The sequence below is a fragment of the Onychomys torridus genome, chromosome 18 (genome assembly GCF_903995425.1).
Source record: "Onychomys torridus chromosome 18, mOncTor1.1, whole genome shotgun sequence".
Taxonomy (NCBI): domain Eukaryota; kingdom Metazoa; phylum Chordata; class Mammalia; order Rodentia; family Cricetidae; genus Onychomys; species Onychomys torridus.
Genome location: NC_050460.1, coordinates 51,706,017 through 51,730,879, shown reverse-complemented (window position 1 = coordinate 51,730,879; position 24,863 = coordinate 51,706,017). Strand labels below are relative to the sequence as shown.

At 45.8% G+C, this 24,863-nt stretch overlaps 1 protein-coding gene across 10 annotated transcripts in view; it reads right to left on the bottom strand.

Annotated features, from left to right (window-relative positions):
* The window catches only part of Ank3 (ankyrin 3), a 310,708-nt gene that overhangs the window by 82,738 nt on the left and 203,107 nt on the right, over positions 1-24,863 (bottom strand). For 8 of the 10 annotated variants that reach the window (XM_036167577.1, XM_036167580.1, XM_036167581.1 and 5 more), the window contains 2 exons: positions 8,846-8,969; positions 3,969-4,071 (listed from right to left, as the gene is read on the bottom strand). In XM_036167577.1, coding sequence (XP_036023470.1) covers positions 3,969-4,071; positions 8,846-8,969 — 227 coding nt within the window. Of the gene's footprint in view, positions 1-3,968; positions 4,072-7,169; positions 7,182-8,845; positions 8,970-24,863 lie in introns of all 10 variants that reach the window. The other 2 variants (XM_036167578.1, XM_036167583.1) reach the window with 1 other exon arrangement.

Sequence of the window (24,863 nt, the reverse complement as noted above, 5' to 3'; positions counted from 1 at the left end):
GACCACTTCGCAGAGCAGGGATCCAAGACTGTCTGTGGAGAACGTGAGTTGAGTGCTAGCACACACCCATTCATGGCTTTCTGTTCCTGACTGAGGAAGCAATGTGACTAGCTGCTTCAGAAGCCTTGACTTTCCCACTAGGACAGGCAGACTATACCCTGAACTGTGAAATAAAATTGACTCTTAAGTTGCTGTTGTTAAGAGTATTTCATGAAAGCAACAGGAAGAGAAGCTAAGATCCTGGGGTCTTGGGGGTGGCGGCCCAGGCTGGTCACGTTGTATCTCAACTGTACTTTAACTGTGGTTAATGTGCAAACATATTAGTCAGCAGGATGATAGCACAGAGGCTGTTTCAGCCCGGGCAGGGCCTGTTCTTCAGGAGAAAGTTCACACAGAGTTAATTTGTGTTCATTCTCTGCCCTGACCTGTCAGACAAATTCTAAGTAGATAGTGATGAGTAGCTTTGAACCTGATAGGAAGCCAGGTATCTGTGGTTTGGGAATGCTAAATGTTTAAAACTTGCATCGTGCTTCCTAGCTCCATAGTACCCTGGAGAAGCAGAGCTAGAGGCGAGAGAGACAGGTGACTCCTTTTCTTGTTTATAATCTATGTGTATGGGTGTTTTGGCTGCATGCATGGGTACCACGGGTGTGGCAAGTGCCTGTGGAGGCCTGAAGAAGATGATGGATCCCCTGGAACTGGAGTTACAGGGAGTTGTGATGCCATGTGTGTGCTAGAAATTGAACCCGGGTCCTCTGGAAGAGCAGTCAGTGCTCTTAACCTCTGAGCCTCCTTTCCGACTCCAAACTATTCATTTTTGATCATTTAGTTTTAATTCAAATGCACCCGTGAACTTAAGTAAACATTTCTGTAAGGCTTGCACAGTGTAATAGTAGTGGGGGTCTCTGGTCCTCACACTTCTACAGCAAGTATTTACCCACAGAGCCCTATATCTAACCCCTTCCTCCCCCTCCTTTTATGTTTTTCAAATGTTAAGTGCTGGATTTTGGTGCAAGGGCATGAAGATATTCTTTGTAGTTTTTTTTTTTTTTTAAACTTTATTTATATGGATATCTTCAAAATAACCTTGGGGGGGTGGATAATTCTGCAAGAGGTGTGTTAACTGTGGAAGTTCAGACCCCCAACCAGGTAGGCTTGTGATCACCTGCAATGCCAGCACACAGAAGGCAGAGACAAGGGTCCCTGGAGCAAGTAGACAAGCCAGACATGTCATATCAAAGAACTCTAGTTCAGTGAGAGAGAGCCTCTGCCTCAATGAATAGGGAGGAGAGCGATCAAAGAGGAGACCTGATAGCATCAGCTCCCGCCTTCAGTAAGCACATGCACATACACACTGTGGAGTCTTGAGTGAGAATGCCCCTCAAAGGCTCATATATTTGAATGCTTGGTCCACAGATGGTGACTGGGGTTGGGCTCTGAGGTTTCAGAAGCCCATGCCAGGCCCAGTCACTCTCTCTGCCACCTGTTTTTGGATCAGCTTTAAGCTCTCAGCTACTTCTCCAGCACCAAGCCTGCCTTCATGCCTGCCTTCCTGCCTGCCTCCATGCTCCCCACCATGATGGTCATGAATTAACCCTTTGAAACTGTAAGCAAACCTCCATTTAAATACTTCCTGTTGTAAGTTGCCTTGGTCATGGCATCTCTTCACAGCAATAGAACAGTAGCTGAGATACACACGTTCATCCACACCCACAAAAAACACTCCACACATACTCTGTCAAATTTGTTTCACTTGCCCTAGAGACGAACCATTGGGAAATAAGTAACCAGCTTAATTAGTTCATTCCTGAAAACTTGGTGACACATCCCCACCCCACCCCCAACACAGACTCTGCTGAATTACCCTGACACCAAGACCACAGTGAGCAAACTAATGTCTTTGTGCACATCTCTATCCAATACCTTTATGGGTGTTCCCAAGCATTCCTAAAATATTTTTATGACTCACATTTCGCCCCCTATATTGGTTATGAACTTGAGTGATCCTCACTTAACAAGGCTGGTCAGTAAAGAGATCAGCTTATGGTTTCTACAATTCTTGAGATTTTGTTGGCTTTTTTTCCCCCCTAAAGGCTCCTGGTGTGCTGTGGTCTCTTTGGCTAATTGAAGAATGATAGGGATTGGCCATAAAGGTGAGTGGTTCTCAACCTGTGGGTCCACAGGGGTTACCTTAGACCATTGGAAAACATAGATATTTACAATATGATTCATAACAGTAGTAAAATTACAGTTATGAAGTAGCAATGAAAATAATTGTATGGTTGGGGGTCACCACAGCATGAGGAACTGTGTGAAAGGGTCACAGAGTCAGGAAGGGTGAGAACCCTGACACAGTTGTTTCTGAGACCGAAGCTGCCAGCCAATTCCAAGAGCACCAGCTTCAATCCAGAAGCTTCTGGCCTTTCCTTTCTTTTCACAGAACCGTAGTTCCGAGTCTATGGTGTCCCTCCATCCTACTTGAGCACATCCTGGAAGCAGCTGCCAGCCAACCCTCACAAGGAAGGAGCATGGAGAGCATTGATTTTTGTTGGATACTTGGATTCTGATGTGGTATCGGCAGTAACAGTGGCGCTGGTGCTGATGGTGGGCAAACCACTTGGGTTTCAGACCCTTGCTCTGAAATGAACAGCCAGTGACAAATGTAGGCCATAGCTCTATTCAACGAGATGTCCATGTTGTGTCCCATGTGAGTGTGAAGCGGTCTGGTCCCTTTCCAGTGTTTCCTAGAAGCTGTAATATTGAACGTTTTGTGGGGTTCCCTAAAGGCCCTGAGAATAATATCAATATATTTAACACCTCCTTTAACAGGGAACAGCGGGATGAGACTAAGTTCCTGAGAAAATCTCTACCAATAGCTGGCAACACCAGGCGCCCAAGAGCCTAGCTTTATTACTGAGACAAGGGCTCTCTCTTGAATTTACACCCACCTAAAACCCATGACATATGCTGCACCTACAATCATTTTACAAAGGTTATTCTTCTTTAAGATCTGACACTGCCTGCCTCTGTATTTCCCTCTATAAGGCCTGCTCCTTGAGAATGTTTCTAGATAATGTAATATCACTCCCTGCAGGTCATTGTGAAGTACAATGCACATCTGTGGGCCTGACGTCAGCATCTCCAGACATGTGGGAGTTCCAAAGGGCTGACCACCTATCGCTGAACTCTAGCTTGGGTGTGTGCCTGTCACTCATCACCTTGCACAATGAGTAGGTGTGGCAAACTTTCACCAGTGATTCACAGTGCTCAAATATCATAAGCTACCTTTAGGTTGGTTTATAGTCTATGCAGATTCATCCATCACTGGACCCCTACTGTGAACATTCAAAACCGGGCACAGGTATGTATCTGTATATTTTTCTAGAACCATCCATTCTCAGTCCATGTGCAGCAGGACTGTGCTCCTAGGCCTTCTCACATCACACACTGCCTAACTGACCATAAGTAGAAAGAAGAAATGGCACAAACATTGAATGAGTCCAACAGAGATTCTGGAGAAATAGAAAATGCCACTATGCCTCGGGGAACCCTGAAAAGACCAGATCAAAAGCACGCCCAATCTAATCTATAGATGCCTGTTATACACAAGTCTCAGCACTTTCAATGGACATACATACTTCACTTAGAAAACATTCACGTGAATAATGTCAGCAAATTGAACAGCAAATACATTTGACTCAGACACAAGAAAGGTATAGGTGCCCTTTCTAGAGTGCCCTAAGTTCCCCTCTGTGGGATATGGGGGTGGGGGAGGAATTGCTTGCAAAAGAGAGAGACATTTCTGACTAGGGTATAGTTGATGGGCAAGTACACCCTCATTTACAAATACAAAATCAAATATGCATACGTAGCAAGGTCTGCTTTTGTTGTTATGGGATCAAGAGCTTGCTGGAGTAAAGCATGTGAACAGGGAGGCTGAACGAGCAAAGGAAAATGAGAACACATACCTGCTCTTTGGATGGTACAAGAAGTTCCTCAATCATCATGCTGTCCCGAGCGTAGGAGCTTCGGTTCAAGGTGTATGACCTATCCGAACTGAAGGAGCGGAGGCTGTTGTGTTTACAGTTACCCATTCAACAGTGGGAGATGGCGATGGGGTGGATGGGATGGAAGAAAATAAATGCATGCAACTTTAAGAACAGGCAAGATGGCTAAAAATACCAACAAATGTGCTTTTCTTTTCTTTTCTTTTTTTTTAAGATACCCAAAATTAAATTTTTTAGAAGCACTCAATTTCATGACTGAGATTTTTAAATTTGGCCAATTTCGTGTCAGTTCTGTGAGATGAAATGCATGATGACTTTCGATACTCCACTATGGCGCTGAACCAGCATGGCATTGAAAAGAACCCTCTACCTGATAACACAAGTGTTTCTTTTTCCTTTTTTTTTTTTTTAAATCAATCTATCTATCTATCTATCTATCTATCTATCTATCTATCTATCTAGATATCTATCTAATGTGCACTGGTGTTTTGCCTGCATGTATGTCTGTGTGAGGGTGTTGGATCCCTTGGAACTGGAGTTACAGACAGTTGTGAACTGCCACATGGTACTGGGAATTGAACTCAGGACCTCTGGAAGAGCAGCCAGTGCTCTTAACCACTAAGCCATCTCTCCAGCCCCAGCACAAGTGTTTCTTAAGAGGAAGACTTGATGTTAGAGGTACCTCTTTCAGTACAACTGCGTGGCCTTTCACGCTTGGAAGGAACTGTGTCTGCTGTGATGGGGTCTTCAGGTAAATCTTTGGAAACCAGCTGTGGGTTTGCATACTAAGAGCTCTGGTTAGGAGCTGACCCTCAAGGACATTTTCAAGGAGGAAAATAGAAACACAGATACATGCACCTCTTGGTCATGTTCTAGGCAACATTCACATACCCTGTCTTCAAATCCTGTTTTTCCTTGGCTCTTTTTTCTTCCTTATTCTTAACTCTTATCCTTTCTAGACTTTCCCATAGACAACCCCTGAATGTTCCAGGTACCCTCACACTCTGCCTATATGGACTCTTAAACTACAAGCCAGTAGATTAAGGGATGGTGGAAGGATGGTTCTAAAAGGTTACCTTGGTGAAGACTGCATCTATCCATGTAAGTCATGTGATGACCAGGGTTATCACTAATCTAAGTCTTGAGTTAATGGCTTTGTTATGATCCTCTGGGGACAAGGAGGACGGTGGCTGTGAAGAACCGCTCCTGTGTCATTTTCCACTCACCCCCCTCCCCCTTACTTAACAGGCAGTCTGTCAGAAAAGAATGTTCCGTCACCTCATTGTGACGAGGTTTCCCATCTGGCCTTTCTTGCAGCAGCTCTTCAAGATGGGAAAGAACTGAGGTGAAGCCTAGACATGACTCCCCAGCCGTGAAACATTCTCCAACTAGCATTACATGCACTGACTCTTTTATCACAGAGTCCTCATGGGTATAGGGAATCCTCACTGGTACCATGAGAGTATTTTTCTTTATAATATGTCCACTTAACTGATAAAGTGGGTCTAAGTAGGACTTACAGTATTGCCACCAATTGAATCAGTCAGATGATGGCACTGTCGTGTGTGTGTGTGTGTGTGTGTGTGTGTGTGTGTGTGTGTGTGCGCGCCCCTTTGCACAGCAGGATTTCTCTCCCCACTGTCTACTAGCTGAAACATTACCAGCTTTTGTATACATTAGTCAACGTGCAGAGCGCAGAAGGTGGGGCAGTCACACTTTTAGGACTAGAGGAGTCTCAGCTTTCTCTGAATCTCCTGCTCATCGCTCTGACTCAGAACGAACCTTCATCCCAAGGTCATTATCAAACATGCTCAGCAAATTTTTACTGACTGTGACGAGCACCATCCAGGCACATCGGTGCCTCCCAGCGAGCCATAGGGCTGCAGAGTCAGGTCAGTCATGTGATCATAAGCCTTCTTTTCTGCCTGTTTCAGATCCTCCCTTAGTCCTCTTTCTAAGCCCTTACCTCCTCTTTGACATAGCCACAGCTTCCCTGACCGCTTTCCTTCAACACGGTCTAATTCTGTCCAGAGATGGTATCAGGCTGGAGCAGGATCGGTGACCCCTGGCCAGATGTAATGCCTGACCTCCTGGGCTGTCGCTATCCCAGCTGAAGATCAGGTTTTTAAATTGTACCAAATTTAACACATTTGAATTGAAAGAGCCACAGGTAACAGGTGGCTACACTATTTGCTAGTGTCTTTTCTGGACACACAGCTTCACTGACATGATTTGAGAAGCCCTGGGAGGCCCCACTCCCTTACACTTTCTACACCACACATTTCTTCACATCAGGACCGGCATTCCATGATACGTTAAAGTTAAGCCGTAATTGGAGTGTATATAGGCAGACATTGGAAAGCTTTTAGAGAGAGGCTACATATCCACGATCCTCTCGGCTTTCAAATCTAAGATGTGTGGATCCTTCTCCAGCATCTCCTCCTCCTTGTTTGTCTCTGAGTGACAGCTGCAGACAGAGCTCAGACCTGGTGCTAGCCGCAGAAATGCTTAAAGCTGCGACTCCTAAGGACCGTTCCAGACCAGATCTGTTTCCATTAGACAGACAGACAGACAAACCCAGGAAATCACCCAGGTATCTCTTGACTCCCTGGTTCATTGCAGTACACTCAGGACCAGAGAGTATTGATTATTTACCTAAGGGAGTCTAGAAAGCCTTAAGCTGGCTTTCAGCTAAAGTCAGAGAGATTATTTGTAGCCATCATTGAAACCTAAGTGTTAGAGGCAGGGCCTGTTAGGAAAACATGCTTCCTTGTGCTAACACATTACTAGGGTGTCTAGGACAGCTCAAACAAACAGCCGCCAGCAAACAAACCAGACTGTTTCTTTAGATCCAACAAAACCTTTTCAGTTCTGTTATGCAGCTCTACAAAATTTGTTAAGACAGAGGAATTCCTTAAGTGTCCATTCACTGTTATATAGGTAAGGTTCCTTTTCATAGATTTTTTTCCCCCTTTCCCAATAATAACTGATTTCCTAAAGCTAAGCAGGAAAACAAAAAAAAGTAATTCTTTTTTAAAAAAAAGCACATTGCAGGCCAGCACAGCACAGCACAGCACAGCACAAATGTCGAAGAAAAATTAAAATGGGGACATGGGTCAGGGACAGGCAAAGGAACACCACAAAAGCGCCACATCTTCTTACCTTATCTTGGGACTATTTTAAAGTATTTTTAGAAAAAAAAAGGTAAAACCAGGAGAAACAGAATGTAAAAGAAAAAAATCAGACAGGGAAAAAAAGAAAAAAAACAAATGTTATGGTTGAATGAATCACACATTGAATGTCCCTCTAAATGTTACACTCAGAATAACTGACTTGGTAATACTCTAATGATACACTGCAGAAACATTGAAGTATTAATTATTTTACAATATAGCTATAAAGTATGCCTTGAGAAATATTTGCCTCTGAGCATAACATGAGTCTCCAGTATGGGAAAGATGACTTACACAGAACAGCAACAGGCAATGGTATAGTCAAAATCAGAGACAAGAAATCCTTAAAATTATCTGGACAAAAAAAAAAAAATCACAAGAGGCGATACTTAGATTTCACAGCTCACTGGAAGCTAGTGGCTAGAATTTTCTACAAAGGATATATTCATAAACTGCGAGGAAGGAGAAAGCAGCTCACTGTGAGAGGGTAAATGGTACCCAACTCTATCCAAGAGACAAAAATCAAGACCCTTGAAGGGCCCAGACATTTTAGTTTTAACTTCTTAGAATCTGTGTTGGAAATAGTGCACATTTAAAAAAATCTCTCTCTTCTTCTTGCTGACACCTGCTCCTATCAGGTTTGCAAGCCTTTTAGGGACTGTTTATAAAGAAAAAAGGTCTACTAAGTTATCTGAGGTTCTATTTTTAAAAGGCAGACCCGAAGACAGGGCAACACAGTGTCCCAACTGTTCTCACCAACCACACTGGGAACAAACCCCAAGGTTTACACTGTGGGAAGTGCCATTTACTATTAGACAATGAAACTTTTTACAGCGGATTCCTACACTATAGGAAAATGTCCTCGGGGCTCTCACTTAGAAGGTTTAATTATTAGCTTCAAAATAACTTGACAGTCAGCAAGCAGGCTGCTGTGCCACACCAGGGGAAAAGAATTCCCAGCCTTTTGGACAAGGTCCTGCTTCCTTCACACAGTGAGTGACTTGGGAGTCGAGGCTTCCCCCCTTCAGCTGTAAGGACTGAATTAGCTGTCTGTGACTTTTGGTAAGTCACTGTTCTGCTCCCAACAAGCCCCTTGACCAAAATACTCATGGCAAAATCAACTGCCTATGTATGTAGACAGTTTTAATAGCTTCTCTCTCTCTCTCTCTCTCTCTCTCTCTCTCTCTCTCTCTCTCTCTCTCTCTTTTTAAATCATCAAGGGTGCTGCCGATCAACCGTCAATTAATTTTTCACTAACAACATCTAGCCAATAATCCGTCTACAATTTTCTTACATATGCGTAACTAGCAATTTCTTCCAGGATGGAGCAAACTCCTTCTGAAACATGACCCCCACCCCCCAGGACTGGTTTTCCCATTTATCAGGGCACTCCTTCTGGTAGCATGCTGGCGGCGAGCTGCAAAGTGCCAGGAGGAGAGGGCGAATGACGGATGTGTTCTGTCACACGAGACTAAAGCACAGCAAACGACAAGGAAATAGCAGAGCATGTGTGTGTGTGCATTGAGAACATTCCACGGCATCCCCACTGCGTCCCCAAGAGCGCGTTCTGGAGTCATGAGGAAGATGGAAATGATGCTGGCTCATGATAGATCATGGGCGTTGTACATGAACTCCAGAAAATAAATAAAAGGAATAATAAAGTACCTGGCGGAGCGGGCTCCGAGACTGAAACCCACATAACCCTCCACTGGCAGGGAGTCATCGCCCAGCTCCTTAAGGTCCTGTGGCCCCAGATACTTGTCCGTGTCCCCTGTGATGGCATCTTCACCTGTGGAAGGAGAGCAAGACACAGTCAGAAACTCTCCCTCTTGGCTAGGTAGCAATTATGGAGAAAACTGCTGCCCATTATCTGATCACCTTACCGGGTGCCCCCCCCCCGGGGGGGGTTGTTTGTTTGTTTTTAATGCCATCCAGAAAGAGTGGAGAAAGAGTTCATCATTGCGGGGTGGGGTGGGGTGGGCAACTGAAGTAGCAAACCCCAGGCTAGTGTTAATGATCAATGGTAAGCATGACCCCTGACCCTTTCCCTGCAACCCTGTTGTCGTCCCCCCCCCCTTCAGTTAATTACAGACACGGAGCTTATCGATCAGGTGAGTTTTCCTCATACCACCCATGACGATTAGCAGTTTGTTTGAATGGACACTGTGTGCAAAATAAGGCTGCGTCTCTAAGACTGTCCTTAAAAATGAGAAGGAAATGGCTGTATTTAGTTCTTTCTTTCTTTACTTAGTGTATTGGTACACACATGCCACCGTGCACCTGTGAAGTTCAGAGGATAACCTGTGGGAGTGAGTTCTTTTCTTGTACTATGTGGGTTCCGGGGATCAGACTCAGCCAGGTTTGGCAAGTGCCTTCACTAGCTGAGTTACCTCACCTGCCTGGGAAAGAGATTGCTGTTGTTGTTGTTGTGGAAACCAGTTTCCTCTCGGGATTTCGGTTTGGGGCATATCTACTCTGAGTTTTGTGAATCCCTGCTGGAAGCTGTAGCTGCTTGCCTGGGAGACCTTGGAGCCCATTCATTTTGAACTGTTTCTAAACCTATCAGATTAACAAGTCAGCTCAGCTCTTCCCACCCCTGGAAGGCTACTTGCAAAGCAACTGCTGCCTTCGACAGAGGTGAGGTTGGCAGGGCTCCTGCAGCGGGAAAAGGGGGACCCTAGGAACTGCACTCTGACGAGCCACACAAAGAGTTAATAATGCATGCACACTGCTCTTACAAGCTCTGTGTGCCTAGTGAGCTCACACGGAAAACCACATTCCAAGAGCAACGGGGCAGGTTTTTCAATGGTCTTTTTGCCCTCTGGGGTGTTTCCCATCCCTCCCAAAGCACAGCCCAGGCGGCAGAAAGTTCCCTCTTCGCCGGTAAACCCAGTCTCCTTTTTAAATGACTTCCCTTTCGTGATACAAGCTGGCAGGCCCAAAGAGATTCCAAATGTATATATGCTAGGTTTTCTCAAAGGTAAGCGATTCATTGCCCCGCTTCTTCATTCAATACTTCTTACAATCTCCATTCATTTCAACCACTGGAGCTCAACTTTTTAGCAACCAATCAGGTCGTGAAACACACTGGCAATGAGTTTTTTCTTTTTCAAATGTGAAAACTAAACAGATCGTCTTTCTGCTGCTACTCAATGCCACACTACTTTTAAGTAAATATTCACAGGGAGATATTTGCAATATTTCTCCGTCAGAAACAAAACCAGCACGCGCCAAACAGGTATTAAAGAAAGAGCTTACTGTGTGGCAAAGCCATTTCCACCACGCTGGGTTGAGGAGTACTTTCCTGAGGCTTCCAGGAATTCCTTAAGCAGAAGTTTAGAGTGAGCCGTCCACACCAGCCCCAAATCCACACCAGTCTGAACAAACCCTTCCCTGGTCAGATCTGTCTTCACCGGGAGCTCGGAGTTCCGCTCAGCACATCCGTCTCTTCGCAGGCGACTGAGCAACTGTACATCTTTCCTCACTTTTTAGACTCCGAAGGTATTTTTAAAAAAATATCAGAAACATTCAAAAACTTTCATGTGGCAACACTTAATAGCGACGAACATCCTTCTGATCACTCCGCAGACATCCTTTCAAAGTGCCTTCTGATTGGATTAAGAACGCCCTGGCAAGCCTCGGGCAGGACCCAATAGTGACAGCAAAGCAAGCCCAGGAGTTATTTGTATGTAAATATGAGGACTGCCCGGGTGTAGACTTTCAGTAACTTGATACCAGAGCCGGCCCAGAGTGACTGGGACCCTCACTAGAGGTTGAGGGCGCCCAGGGTACTCCGCGTAATGGGGAGCCTCGGAGATGGTTCTCCTTAAATATGAATGAAGAAACAGCCACGCCAGGTACCAAGAAAACAAAACAAAAGCCGGGCCGGACCAGGAGTGGCTGGGAGCTCCAGGCAAACTTTCAACTTTGTTCTCTCTCAGCTGGGAAGCCTCTGTTATTTATGGTCCCTGTCAGGTGGAAAGAGGGCAGGAAAGAAGGGAGGGCCTGTCTGCCCTTGGGTGGAGGTTGGGAAACTGTGGGGCCGGGGAAGCAGCTGTGACTCCAGAGTTCGCAGGGACGCCACAGATCAAACACACAGACACCGATCCACAGGGCAGCACCCAGAGAGAGAGAGAGAATCGGAGAGAAAAGGCGGCTGCAGGGGCAGGCTGGGGAAGCAACTAAGATCCTGCGGAGTTCTGGCAGTTCTTGGATACATTCAGAGAGTCTCGGTTTACTGGTTCTCACTCCTGAGGGGGGTCCCAAGGCAACCGGGAAGAGAAGACTGAGCCCAGGAGGTGGCTCTACCACCTTCCTAGTCCTTTTGAAATGCGGGGCTTCTCTCCTAGGGGAAGCATCCTGTTTATGTGGGCAGTGAGAAGATAGCCAGACCTCTGCAGCTTCCACTGGGGTATGCAGCGGGAGAAGGTCATTTCCATTGCACCCCACAACATATACTCCAGAATAGCTGAGTAGTTAGTCTAAGAAGTTAGCAATGGTCTTTGAAACCTGAGCTGGCTGTGCCGAGCATGCCTTTATTGATTGTAAGGTTTATTTATTTATTTCCTGAGAATTGTATACATGTGTACAATGCAATATGATCATATTCACTGCCCCCCACCCCATTCTGACACCTCCCTGTCCCGCTCACAGCTTTGTGCCTTCCCTTTTTTTCTTTAAATCCACAGATTCCAATCAGTGCTGCCCATAACTACAAGAGTATGGAACCACTCAGTCGGGCAAGAGCAAGCTACCTGTGGCCACACCCCCGGAGACTCCACCTCCACCCGCTGTGAACTGTGGCCAATAGTTCCTCAGTTAGGGGTGGGGCCTCATGAGCCCGCCCCCATCCTTGCAGCCACCCTCTTAGCAAGTATCCTAGAGACAGATATGAATCTGCAGGGATGGTCGTGGTGGTGGTGGTGGTGGTGGTGGTGGTGGTGGTGGTGGTGGTGGTGGTGGTGGTGGTGGTGGTGGTGTGAGGAAGAAAGCTCTCTCTCGGCATCTTGACCGAGCCAATGAATATGACTCATCAAAGTTAAGATGATCTGTTCTAATCTGCTCAGCCTGGCTGCAATCAAGTGGTACCTACGGATACAGTGTCCACACGCTGAAAATGAGAGGAGAGAAGAAGCTTTGGGATGAGAAGTGTCTGAATGCCAGGCTGTTTTTTTCTTTTCTTTTCTTTCTTTCTTTCTTTCTTTCTTTCTTTCTTTCTTTTCTTTCTTTCTTTTTCTTTCTTTTCTTTTTTTTTTTTTGTTGTTTTTCGAGACAGGGTTTCTCTGTGTAGCTTTGCTCCTTTCCTGGATCTCACTCGGTAGACCAGGCTGGCCTCGAACTCACAGAGATCCACCTGCCTCTGCCTCCCGAGTGCTGGGATTACAGGTGTGTGCCACCACCGCCCAGCCTGTTTCTTCTCTTCTCTTCTCTTCTCTTCTCTTCTCTTCTCTTCTCTTCTCTTCTCTTCTCTTCTCTTCTCTTCCTCCCCTCCCCTCCCCTCTCTTCTCTTGTCTTCCTCTTCCTCCTCCTCCTCCTCCTCCTCCTCCTCCTCCTCCTTCTTCTTCTTCTCTCTCTCTCTCTCTCTCTCTCTCTCTCTCTCTCTCTCTGTTTCTTTCTTTCAGCTTAGACAGGGTTTTTCTCTGTGTAGTTTTGGTGCCTGTCCTGGATCTCTCACTGTAGACCAGGCTGGCCTCAACAACTCACAGAGGTCCATCTGCCTCTGCCTCCCGAGTGCCGGGATTAAAGGTGTGCACCACCACCACCCGGTGTATAACTATTATTTTATATCAGTTTGTACAGTAGGTGTTCTGGGTACAGATTCAAACTCTACATTTATGAACAGAAAGCCTTTACAATGTCATTCAACTTCTCTGAGTCACAGTTTGAGCATTTACAAAAGGGGACTCTACCTAGAACTCTGTTACAACTTCCTGGAAAGCGAAGTTTGGGCGAATTGAGTGCTGCACCTGCTGGGATTTGTGTTCTTAACAGGTTCTTCCCCAGGGCCCAGATATCTATGCCCATGATTTTACAGAGTCACACTAGTCCAGGCAAAATCAACAGGCTCAGCACAGGCATCACATGTGCACCACATGGAGTAAATGATTAAACAATAACAACAAAATGAATCCTCCCACCTTTCCATGCCAAACATTCTATAATTACCATCTAGCACAGTGCACTGTTATACTGAGGTGAGGATGAGATGGAATGTGTTAAATGATGTGACTGATTTTAATCCTCTTTATGATCAAACAAAATTGGCTAGCAGTAGCTGTTTACCAACAGGTTCGAGTATTTATAAGCTAGCAGAGGTAATGGATGATACTCTTAGTTTGATATTTATAGATTGTCATCAATATTTATATGCTATAAAAACTAAATATTTCTGTCATGAAAACACTGTTGTGAATATGTATAAAACACCAAGGGCCCTAAATTTTCACTTCCCAAGAAGTGAAAAATGCATGGGTTCACACCTGATTGATAGCTGGATAGTGGTGGACAGACAGACAGGATGGATAGTTAGGTAGTCGTGTTATAGTCTTGACTATGTTTTGGCAGGGAAGCTCTCCAGTTGCCCTCCCTACCCAACTTTCAGTAAACTCTGCTGACCTCTGTCCAAGCCCACGTGTAGGGCCCTTACTTGAATCTGATTGGCTAGAGTTTTAAATAGCAAAGTCCAGGGAAAGCGATTTTCCAGGGTCTCCAGGTTTTAGGTAAAGAAACCCTATAGGTTCTCAGTGAGCCTCTTGGAAATGCTTGTCTGTCCCTGGCCAACCTGGGGGTAAGAAATGTGGTTAACTCTAAACCAACATAGTATAAAGAAGCTTGAGGTTTACATATAGCGAGACAGGGGTTGTGGGGAGGGAGGGGGAAGAGAGGGGCAGAGGAAGGAAGAGAGAAAAAGAGGGAGGCAGAGGAATATGAGAGGGAGAGAGACAAAGACAAGAAAGGTGGGGGAGAGAGAGGAAGGCTGAGAGGTAGAGCTTGCAATCTTGCAGGTGTTCTAGACATCCTAGCTGAAGAACCAGACTTTTGAATGACTCAGCCTGGCACACCTGGTCATGTGACTCCTGTTTCAGGCTGCTTTCTGATGCCATCTCATAAAAGTTGGCAAACCCACAGAATGATTGAGATCATGTGTTAAGACACTGAGTGTAGAGATAGGTGATTTATTCTGTAATAGGTGACGAAAATGGAAACAAGAAACAAGGTCCAGAGGTCACATGCTGCTTGCCCAACGTGTCCCTGGCCAGCTCCTTAGTTCTGTGTCTCAGCAGTGCTCACAGGATGAGAACAGACAAAGATCTCAAATAAGGGATGTGATTCCATCGGGTGAGCTCTAACTATGGACTACAGGCTCTTAGCCTTTCTAACCTTTGATATTTGGGCGCCATTGTTCTGACTACTAATCCCTTTGTGTTGGTAATCTACCAGAACCCAGGGAATGTTTTCAATACAACCCAAACCTCAAAGCAACTGTAATCCCTCAAGTCACCGCCACGGAATAAAAATGTCACTGGTGGCGTTTCACTGGATTCCCAGCTCTCCCCCCATCTCACTGGGCCTGAATGGAGAGTAGATTCCTTATGCCAGAGGACCACACATAGAGTTGTAACACTCTGTCTACCTGGAAAACAAGATAGACTAGCTTCAGAGACAGGGAGAGAAGGAAAACAGACGTGTTAGATGATATTGAGGGCTGGGCAGGAACAAACAGGTGTATCCTTATCTCTTGGGGTTTCCAGTTGGTGGGCCGTGCTTAGCCTAATCTCCATCCTGTCTTCACCATGCCTTCAGTGACCGTTTCTACACTACAGAAAGAAACAGTTCCTGGCCAAATGTGGGAATGAATTTTCTTGCCCTAGCCTTGGCCTCTGGCCTCTGCTTCCCCTCCCCCTCCCCTTTCTTCTCCTTCTTTCTTCTCCCCCTTTTCCTTTCCTCTCTTTCCCCTCCCCAGCCCCTCCCCTCCTCTCCTCTCCTCTGCCCTCATCCCTTCTCCATCCTTTGGCTTTCTTCTCTCCTCTCTCTTCTTCCCTGTCCTCTTCTCCTTTCTTCCCAGGCTTCCCTCTGTATGTAACTTTCCTGTAATCTTGTCCACCTGAAGCTCACCCCCACAAAACCCATTTGTTGCTTTTTTGGGGACTCAGAGTTCTTTTTCTATCTGCTTCAAGACCCAAATCCTGGAGATACTGGCTCACAGTAGCTAAACCAAACCATAGTAGATGTACTGCTCAGTCAGGCTTACTTCTTGTCCTGAGAAGTGTAGAATGCCCCCCCCCCCCGCCACCCCGCACCCGCAACCTACACACACACAAGAGGATGTGTTTTGTAACATTAAAAGGTGAAATAGCACAAGACCCCTCCAAGTAAATAATAGGTCCAAGCCTCCAAATGACACGAGATTGAAAGTAGCCAGATGAGTAATCAAGAGGGGTGCAATTTGCACAGCCCACTGATGAGTCAGGAGCGGACTGCTCTGCACACAGGCACTTCCCCGTCAACTTAGGCGGCTTCAGTTGACTGGAAGGCTGTAAAACGGGTTTTCCACCACAGCCAAGAAAGACAAGGAAAGCTGCTTAACAGTGAACCTTTTCACTATTATCAGTCTTCACCGCAGCCCGGGAGCGTACGAGTGGATCACTAGAATCAATGCTTCTATTTATTAAGCATTTACTGTGTTCTGGGCTCAGAGTTTGGTGCTTTGTATATTATCTCACTTAATTCTCTCTGCCTACTATCTCTACTTCAGGGCCAAGGACAGCAGTTTGCAGCAATGGAGTGAGTAATCCAAGGCCACTGAGGACTTGAGAAAGATGGGGCATCAAAGGCTGGAGACTGGGCTGGGGAGCCTTTGTTCTGACTGCTCCAGTGTGCTGTGGAAACTCAAAGTCCACTGAGTAAGGACTGCTGACGGTGGTGATGAACCGAGCTCGCCGAGGGCAGTGGGTGTCTGCTGGGGTTCCCTCTGAGGTTCCCAGAACCCTGCCCAGCAGAGCACGGGTGCTCAATAAATGTCTGGAATGATTGGCAGATCACTTGTAACCTCGGAAGAAGGTACTACCAGAGTGAAGAGGGAGGAGACTTACTTTTCACCAAAAAACGCCTGTACTTTGGGAATTTTGAACCATGTGCATGTATCACCTATTCAAAGAAATGAATAAAGTCAACAAGACGAAACAGAACCCAGGGAATGCAGGTCAATCCTGTAGGTTCCGTGGTCCATCCATCACAAACACATACATGACATACACATATTTGCCAGACGTGCATCATGGGGATTTGAAGGTTTGTGCTGGCAGCAAACCTCAAGTAACTGATGCTGTGGGCCCAGAACTCAGGGTGTGAACCATCAAGGAATTTTGCCAGTAAATACAGCCATTTGCCTTCAGACTTTGCCAAGTTAGGTCTCTTTCCTAGGTGGGAATTCTAGAATTACAGTCATACTAACTTGAGAAACAGCATTCACTCAAGCGCAGCTGTTTAGACACCAAGGTTCCACATGTACAGCAGGCTCTTTGGACTGGCTACAGGGCTGCTGGTCTGTGAACCACACTGAATATCCAGATGGCAGAGCCAACTATTGTCTCCGATGTCAGTCTCCAATGAAAAGGACCAAGACACGGATCATGGTACAAATATCACACTGTAGTGTTTAGGGTTGTCCACCTGACAGACTGAACACACTTCACATCTTGTGTACTTCATTTACTCCCCTACCCCCTTTTAATAAAAGACTTGTCTTCATTTATGTGTATATGTCATATGTGTGAGGGTGCCTTTGGAATCCAAAAGAGGGTGCTGGATCCCCCCAAAATTGGCAAATCAGGTGGGTGTGAGCCACATGATGTGAGTGGTGGGAACTGAATTCAGGTCCTGTGGTGGTGAGAAAAAAAAAATGGTCCCCAAAGGGAGTGACACTATTAGGAGGTGTGGCTTTGTTGGAGTAGGTGTGGTCTTGTTGGAGGAAGTGTGTCATTGTGGGGGTGGGCTTTGAGGTCTCCTTTGCTCAAGCTTTGCTCAGTGTGGTACTCAGACCACTTCCTGTTGCTTGTGAGTCAAGACATAGGAACTCTCAGCTCTGTCTCCAGCACCATGTCTGTCTGCACGCTGCCATGCTTCCCACCATGATGATAATGGATTAACCCTGTAAACTGAAGGCGAGCCACCACAGTGAAATGTTTTCCTTTATAAGAGTTGCCCTGGTCATGGTGTTTCTTCACAGCAAAGAAACTTTAATTAACACAGGTCCTCTGGAAGAGCAGAAAGCGTTCTTAACCATGGAGCCATCTCTCCAGTCCCATCCCTTCCTCTTTTATAGGTGACATATAAATATATTAGCTTACTTCCTAAAACTCACATGTCAAGTTGGGGACAGGGTCTATGCTGGTACATACAGTTATCTAATCCTCAACACAATACCACAGTGACGGAAAGTAAAGAAAACTGTAGATTAACCCCAGATGCTCCAAGGAAGGGCCTCCTTTCCCTGACAGAATTTCCAGGGTTAAATAGAGGGTGTGTGCATGAAGATGGTAATGAGGAGGGCGATAAGATGGGGGAGTTGGGTACTCCTTGCTAGAGAACCCGGCACAAAGGGGTAAGGTAAGTATGGGAATGTCCTGAGGACCTTGGCCTGAAAGCTTGACAGAAGCCATAGGCAACTGGACAGGAAAACTCTGCTTGAGACATAGTTTAGGGTCCCTAGAATTAAGTTTTAGAGTAAATATTGCCAGCAAGCCTCATCCACCCATGGTGGGTGCGAATGCAATTACTCTGTTGAAACACTTGTCTTTTTAAACTGAAAATTTACGGTTCCTCAGCCATCTTTGTCTGTCCTGCTCTCTTGGACCAATTCTAGCCTCAAGGCAGCAGCAGGATGGCTGCTGCTGAGGCTATTTGACAGAAAGAGGACCGGAAGCACCGTGTGTTGGGAAGTTACTCAGTGCTAGCATGTTCTATCATTACATGAGATGTTAGCAAGCTCTTAGACATAAGGTCTGTTGGCCAGTGAGAAGGCTCAGTGGGTAATGGTACTTGCCACCAAGCCTGACAACCTGAGTTCCGTCTCACAGACCTACATGGTGGGTAGAGAGAACTGACTTCTGCAAGTTGTCCTCTGATATCCACACTGTGCATGCATGCACACATGTGTGCCACACGTACATACACACAATTTTTAAAAAATGTGACAAGAAATAAGATCTGCTACATGCTTTTTTTGGCTGAAGATTTAAATAAGGGGCATAAAATACAATTGTTTTTAATACGTTTTTAATCAGATCAAGCCTTGTCTAAGAGATTTATGATCTCATCTAACTTTTAGAGAAAGCATTTCAGCCTAGGGCTCAGGATGCAGTTCAATTGGCAGAGTGCTTTCTTAGTATACATGAAGCCCTGAGGTCCATCCCCTACCTCCCTGCACCACGAAAACTGGGTGACATGGCACAAGGCTTTAATTGCAGAACTCAGGAGGTGAAGGCAGGAGGACCAGAAGTTCCAAGTCATCCTTAACTACACAGTGAGTTCAAAACTGGCCTGGTGGGAGGGGCTGGAGAGAATAGAGTTAAGAGCACCGGCTGCTTTTCCAGAGGGCCTGGGTTTGATTCTTAGCATCCACATGGTAGCTGATAACCATCTGTAACTCCAGTTCCAGGGCATCCAATGCCCCCTTCTGGTCTCCTAGGACACCAGCCATGTATGTATACAGACAATACATGCAGGAAAAAACACCCATGTATGTAAAATAAAAATAAATCTGTCTCAAAAAAAAAAAAAATATTGGGCTGGGTTACATAAGACTCTGTCTCAATATTTAAATAAGTGAGTAATTAATTTATTGCCTAGACAATAGATGCTCATGTGATGCTTCCTTTCATCCTCTGTTACTTTCATTCTTAATAATCAAGAAAGTAAGAGTAGGAAGGAAGCCTACTGTGGTGGCACACACCTTTAATCCCAGCACTCAAAGGCAGAGGTAGGCAGATCTCTGTGAGTTCAACATCAGCCTGGTCTATAAAGTTCCAGACCAAGCAAACAGATATAGTAAGATTTTGTTGCAAAACAAACTCAAACCCATACACATAAACACACACACACACACACACACACACACACACACACACACACAGAGCACAACACAGGAAAGGGAAGATAGGAAAACAGGACCCGGATGCACCCAATTCTATTGTAGCTTTGTGACAGCAAATGAGAAGTTACTTAGACTCCAGCTCCATCTTTCCCTTTTTGTCCTTCAGTTGGAAGCTAGAATCCATGTTCACTCATGCAAGGTTACTGCATCCAGAGAGGAGGGAAAGGACAGGTGAAGGGAGGTGGGTGGAGTTTGTACTTCCTGCTTTAAGTGGTGGCTGTGTGTTCCAGGCCCTTCTGGAAGTCGATGCTACCACACACACTATTTGAGGACCCTGGGACGAAGGTCAGAGGCATAGCTAGAGGCTGAAGGTGGGAAGCCTGAGTGTCTCTGTTTCCCCAATTGTCCCCTCTAATACAGATGAGCAAATGGTAGGGACTTTCCTTGAACCTAGGGCTTCCATCCTCTCTTAGCAGCCAGGATCAGCTATTGAAAGCATAAACTAAGCAATGGAATACAGTACCATCTCACTGTCTATCTCAGAACAGGGGACGATTATTGGCTGAGTGAGTGGTGGGCTTAACAGGTGATTTCAGAGGCCTGAAGGACTGTGTCATCATTAGGGATTCCTGGACCCTTGGAGGGAAGACCATATGTTGCACTTTTCCCTAGAACTTGGCTTAAGATTCTGGCTTTGCAGGTGGCCAGAGGGGAAGAATGGGGTTTGACTAGCCAAGTCACACCCCTCTGAAACAATAAATTGCCATTACCTCATGGAACAAATGATTCTGTTCAGGTGATCAATTTTTTTTTTTAAGAGCTCAAAGTCAACTCAATTCTTTGCTTGTAAGAATTCTGTTCCTAGTAGCTAGGGTGTGTTTCTTAAAAACAACAACAACCACCACCATGCAGCAGTCCACTGTTCCCTAATCCAGGCCTCTGTAGAGTGTCTAAAGTCAGCACACATGACTCAGCACTGGAAGCTTTCCAGGTGGAGCAGTGAGAATGTCCCTGTGATCTTGCTTGGGTTAATAAACAAATCCATCCCAGAAGGGAAAAAAGGACTCAGTATCTCTCCTACAGAGATGTCGAGAGAGAAAGTTGAGGCAGACACTGTCGTTTTTCTCATGGTTTCAATGCTTAACCTTGATGCAGAAATTCCCCTTGGTTACCTCAGTCAGGACTAGATGTCACACTGACTGGGGCATAAATTCCTAAGTTGAAGAAGATAGAATGCAGATAGAAGGGAGTGTGAGGTTACTTCCCCACTCCCACTATGTCAAATCTCTGCCACTCGTAAAGATGACTGGACAGTGAGTTAGCTGCCAGCTACAAATTCACTCTTCAACATCAGGACCAGAATGCTGCCTGTTACTTGCTAAGTTACACATAGCAGCATCATGCCAACTCATGTGACTTGTGTGTGTGTATGTGTGTGTGTATCCTCAAGAGCACAAGTGCCTGTATGTGTGAAGGTATACAGGCAACCCAGAAGACAGGTGCCGGTATCATTCATCAGATGCTGTCCACCATTCTTTTTTCTTTTCCTTTTAGGATGAAGGGTCTCTCACTGACCCAAAATTTACTGATTCAGCTCAACTGGCTGGCCAGTAAGCCCTACGGAGCGATCTTGTCCCTCCCTACATAATGTGATTTCAAGTACAACACCATCATGTCCAGGTGGCTTTTTGTTTTTGTTTTTCTTTTTTTAATATGGCTTCTGGGTATCAAACGTAGGTCCTCTTTAAGTGAGCTATCTTTCCAGACTTGTGTCGTGTGTTCTTTCTTAGCCATTCATTCCACATCAAACCCACTCCAGCCCTGCTTCACCTCAGCTCTTCATTATCTGGGTGCCTAAAGCCTGGGTGTATAGAGCATTGGAATTCTTCACCCAGTAAGGGAGTTCCAGGCATACTGCCCACAAAGTACCCACTGTGTGGCCAAAACCTGCGATCTCTTCTTGTACCTAAACGCTCACCACTAAACCAGGTGAAAACCACTCATCTGTTGGTTTGTGTCTAGCATATTCCTCGAGGTGAATACATACAGGGCGACACCGTGTGGAGCCTCTTTCCATTCATACCTATGCCCAGCCCAGGGAAGTCAGAGAGCTCTCTATTAGCAACATCACTCACTGGTCCATGCTTTCAGATGCTCACCGCTCTAGCCTCCCCTGGCCCATTCATTCACGCTGTTCCGTGTGTTCACTGGCCGACATCTCTGTAGTAAGGATGCTAACAGTGGAAGAGGCTAAGAGTGCCCAGCCTGGGCCCTGCTATGGTACGATTCATTGGGAGAGGGTGATCAGGCAGACAGTCAGTGAAGGAAAAATAAAAATGGAGAAGGAAAAAGAGTCTCCAAAGTTAGTTTATTTGGGTCAATAATTAACTGTCTGGAATGCACAAGCACACATAGCTTCGGGCTATCCATCAATTAGATGGTGCATGGGTGGCTCCAGCCCCTTATTCTAACTCGCTTCACAGGGAGAAACATGCTGTGTGGCTTTACTCTCCTACATTACAGCTCTGTGCTCAGTTCTACACCTCTCTCCTCAACATTGTGGGTGCTGCTGAGCTAGCTCTCCATTACTTGTGCTTCCAGAGAAAATTTCTCCAAGGGCTTCTACCAGAACCCACTCTTTCTAGATTCTTCCCTCCACCCCTTACCACACCCTAACAATCTTCTTCCTCTTCTAAGTCAGTATGCATAGATTGGTCAAGATTCATGTTTCTCTCTGTGCGCTGTCCTGAGGACCTCATCCAGACCAGTACTTGGCATCACCACCATGCTGCCATCTCTGGATGCCGGACTCTCAGCATAGTGGAAAGTAATTCGGGGACTTGGAATATCTGTGTCTTATTCCTCTCCTTGCACATCCCCCAGAACCTCTGTTTGTCCAAATTCTATCCATTCTTCGACATGTTTTCAAGGTCCTTTGGAGGCTGTTAGTAATCTCTAGAATTTCCTCACCAACCCTGTGATCTCCTCTTCTATGACACCTCACTGAGCATGAAGTCTCAACCAAGAGACCTCAGTTCAAATGCCAGCTTTCTGGACCGTGTGAAGCTGCAGAAATACCATACACCTTCTGAGCGAGATGCTTAAGAAAAATCAGAAGTCATAACACTTTCCGTGTGGGCTCTAATTGTGACTAAATATAACTTGGGAGAATAACAGTAATGAGAATCACACCCTGAAGTTACTTTGAGAGAATGAAACACGATAAAGTCAGTAGCAGACACTCAAAGAGATTTTATTACTTGCAAATTCTAGCCTAACCCTTTGTTTGCGATCACATTGAAAACTTAAATGATCTATGCACTCCTCCGGGGGTTCTAGCCATAGGACCACACCAGAGCCACATTGGAGGTGCAAAGGCTTTGGATATCAGCCAGATGTGTTATGTGCTTTTAATCAGAGTGTCTCTCGATTGGAGCCTGGACAGGGGCCGAGACACAACTATGTGAAGCTAAGGCAGCCGATGCCTTTCATCACAAACACTGGGCAGCTGTGATGAGGCCCTGAGACAGCGACAGTGGCCAGCACAGGTCTACTCCTGTAGAGTAGGCTGTCCAGCTTAAAAGAAATAAACAAAAGGAATCACATGTTAGAAAATGACAGGCCGTGGGTGAAATCTAGCCTCTTGCCTACTTCTATAAATACTTTCAGTCATACAGCCACGCCTGGGTGTGCAGGCTACGTTTCTGGCTGTTTGTGTGCATGGAGGTAAATAGGATGGAGCCTAGACAGCTCAACTCTGAAAATATTTATCTCTGACCACTTACAGAACTACTCTACTGTACCCCAGAAACAAACGACTGATAACAGGGGATTAGAACCACAAAGGGCCCAAAAGACACAACATGTAGGAGGGCAAGTAGAGAGCTGCTTCTGTAGACATGGTTAGGGACCGAGATGAGTCTGAGAGCAAGGGAGTGCTGGGAAACAGTGTTATCTGTTTGTGTCTGCATTCTCTTTGGGGATATGTTTGCATCATGAGGAAGGTACAGCACTGTACAGGTGGGTTCATAAGACACAAAAGTGCATATCAGCACACTGCTGTAAAATAAAACCACCCGGGGGAAGAAACAATCATTAACCTCTCCCTCCCTCCTTCATCCACCCCCACCCCCACCCCTCACCCGATCCTAGCCCATCTGCACTCTTCATGGAGACCATCTGCTTCAAGACAGACTCTCCCTTGGTTGTTTTCTTTTTCGGTGGTTGTTTTGACTTTTATTTGAGACAGGCTGGCCAGGAACTGAGGGTCCTCCCGCCCCTGTTTTCTGAGTGCTGGGATTATAGTTGTATAAGTGTGTATTTCCATATTCAGCATTTTCTTGCCTTCTTTTTTAAAATTATTATTATCTCACTATGTAATTTTTACAATACTAGCATATTGACACACCTGTTTGTTTGTTTGTTTGTGAATTCCACGACCTTTGTATAGCCTACAACTCCACAGTTGTACGCATAGATCTATACTCCACTGTGGTATATACCCATGGATACACCTTCACAGAAAGTTTCTCTGCAGTAGCTTCAAGCTGGAAAGAATCCACATGGCCATCAACAGGAGAGCAGAGAACTTCACTGTAGTGATAAGTACAGTGTGGAGTATTACACAAGCATGAAAAGGAATCAACTACAACTACCCCACAACAGGAATGGAGGCAAAGCTCACTAGAAGCACAGGAGCATGGGGTGGGGGCAGGGCAGTGGAATAAATGATGTAAAGTTGTAAGGACTTTTCTAGAAGCTGGGCAGACAGCTGAATCCAAGGGCTAACAACACAAGTGGACAGCTACACAAGAGACCCTGCTGGGTCCCACCAGAGAGATGCTAGTGGGATGGTGACATTAGAGAGGAGGAAGACGGACTTGAGCGGCACCATGGATGCAGAAGGAGAGCTGATGTGAGTTGCTGGTGGACTGGATATGTTGAGAAAAGGGAGAGAACACGCAACTCACAAGCTTTGGTGTGGGTGAGGGGCGATTTGGTAGGTGGGGAAGGGTAGAAGAGATGCTGCTCTGGGGTGGGCACACTGAGGGTGTGATGGATTAAATTATCTGTGAGGGTCTAAGTGGGAACGGACAGAGCTGGAAGAGCAGGTGGGATAGGTAAAAGTCAATCAAGCATTCTAGTTCTAAGACAGGATTCTGTGGCTGGAGAGATGGCTTGGAGGTTAAGGGTACTGGCTGCTCCTGCACAGGACCCAGCTTTGGTTTCCAGCACCCACAGTAGGCAGCCTGCAATCTCCTGTGACTCCACCTCCAGGGGATCAAAGCTCTCTTATGGCCACTGTGGGTACGAACGCACATGCTCGCCTGTGCTCTCTCTCTCTCTCTCTCTCTCTCTCTCACACACACACACACACACACACACACACACACACACACACACACTAAATAAATCTTTAAAAGAATGGTGAACAGCTGAGCACTGGTGTGCCTGTGTACACCGCACTTCTGCAGTCATGGACCAGCTGCTTCAGGCTCCTGATGACCTGTGGACTGGTACCCGGAAGTGCCAGCTAAAGTAAACTCTCTCACCCTTAAGTTGCTTTTATCAGAATGTTTTTTTTTTTTT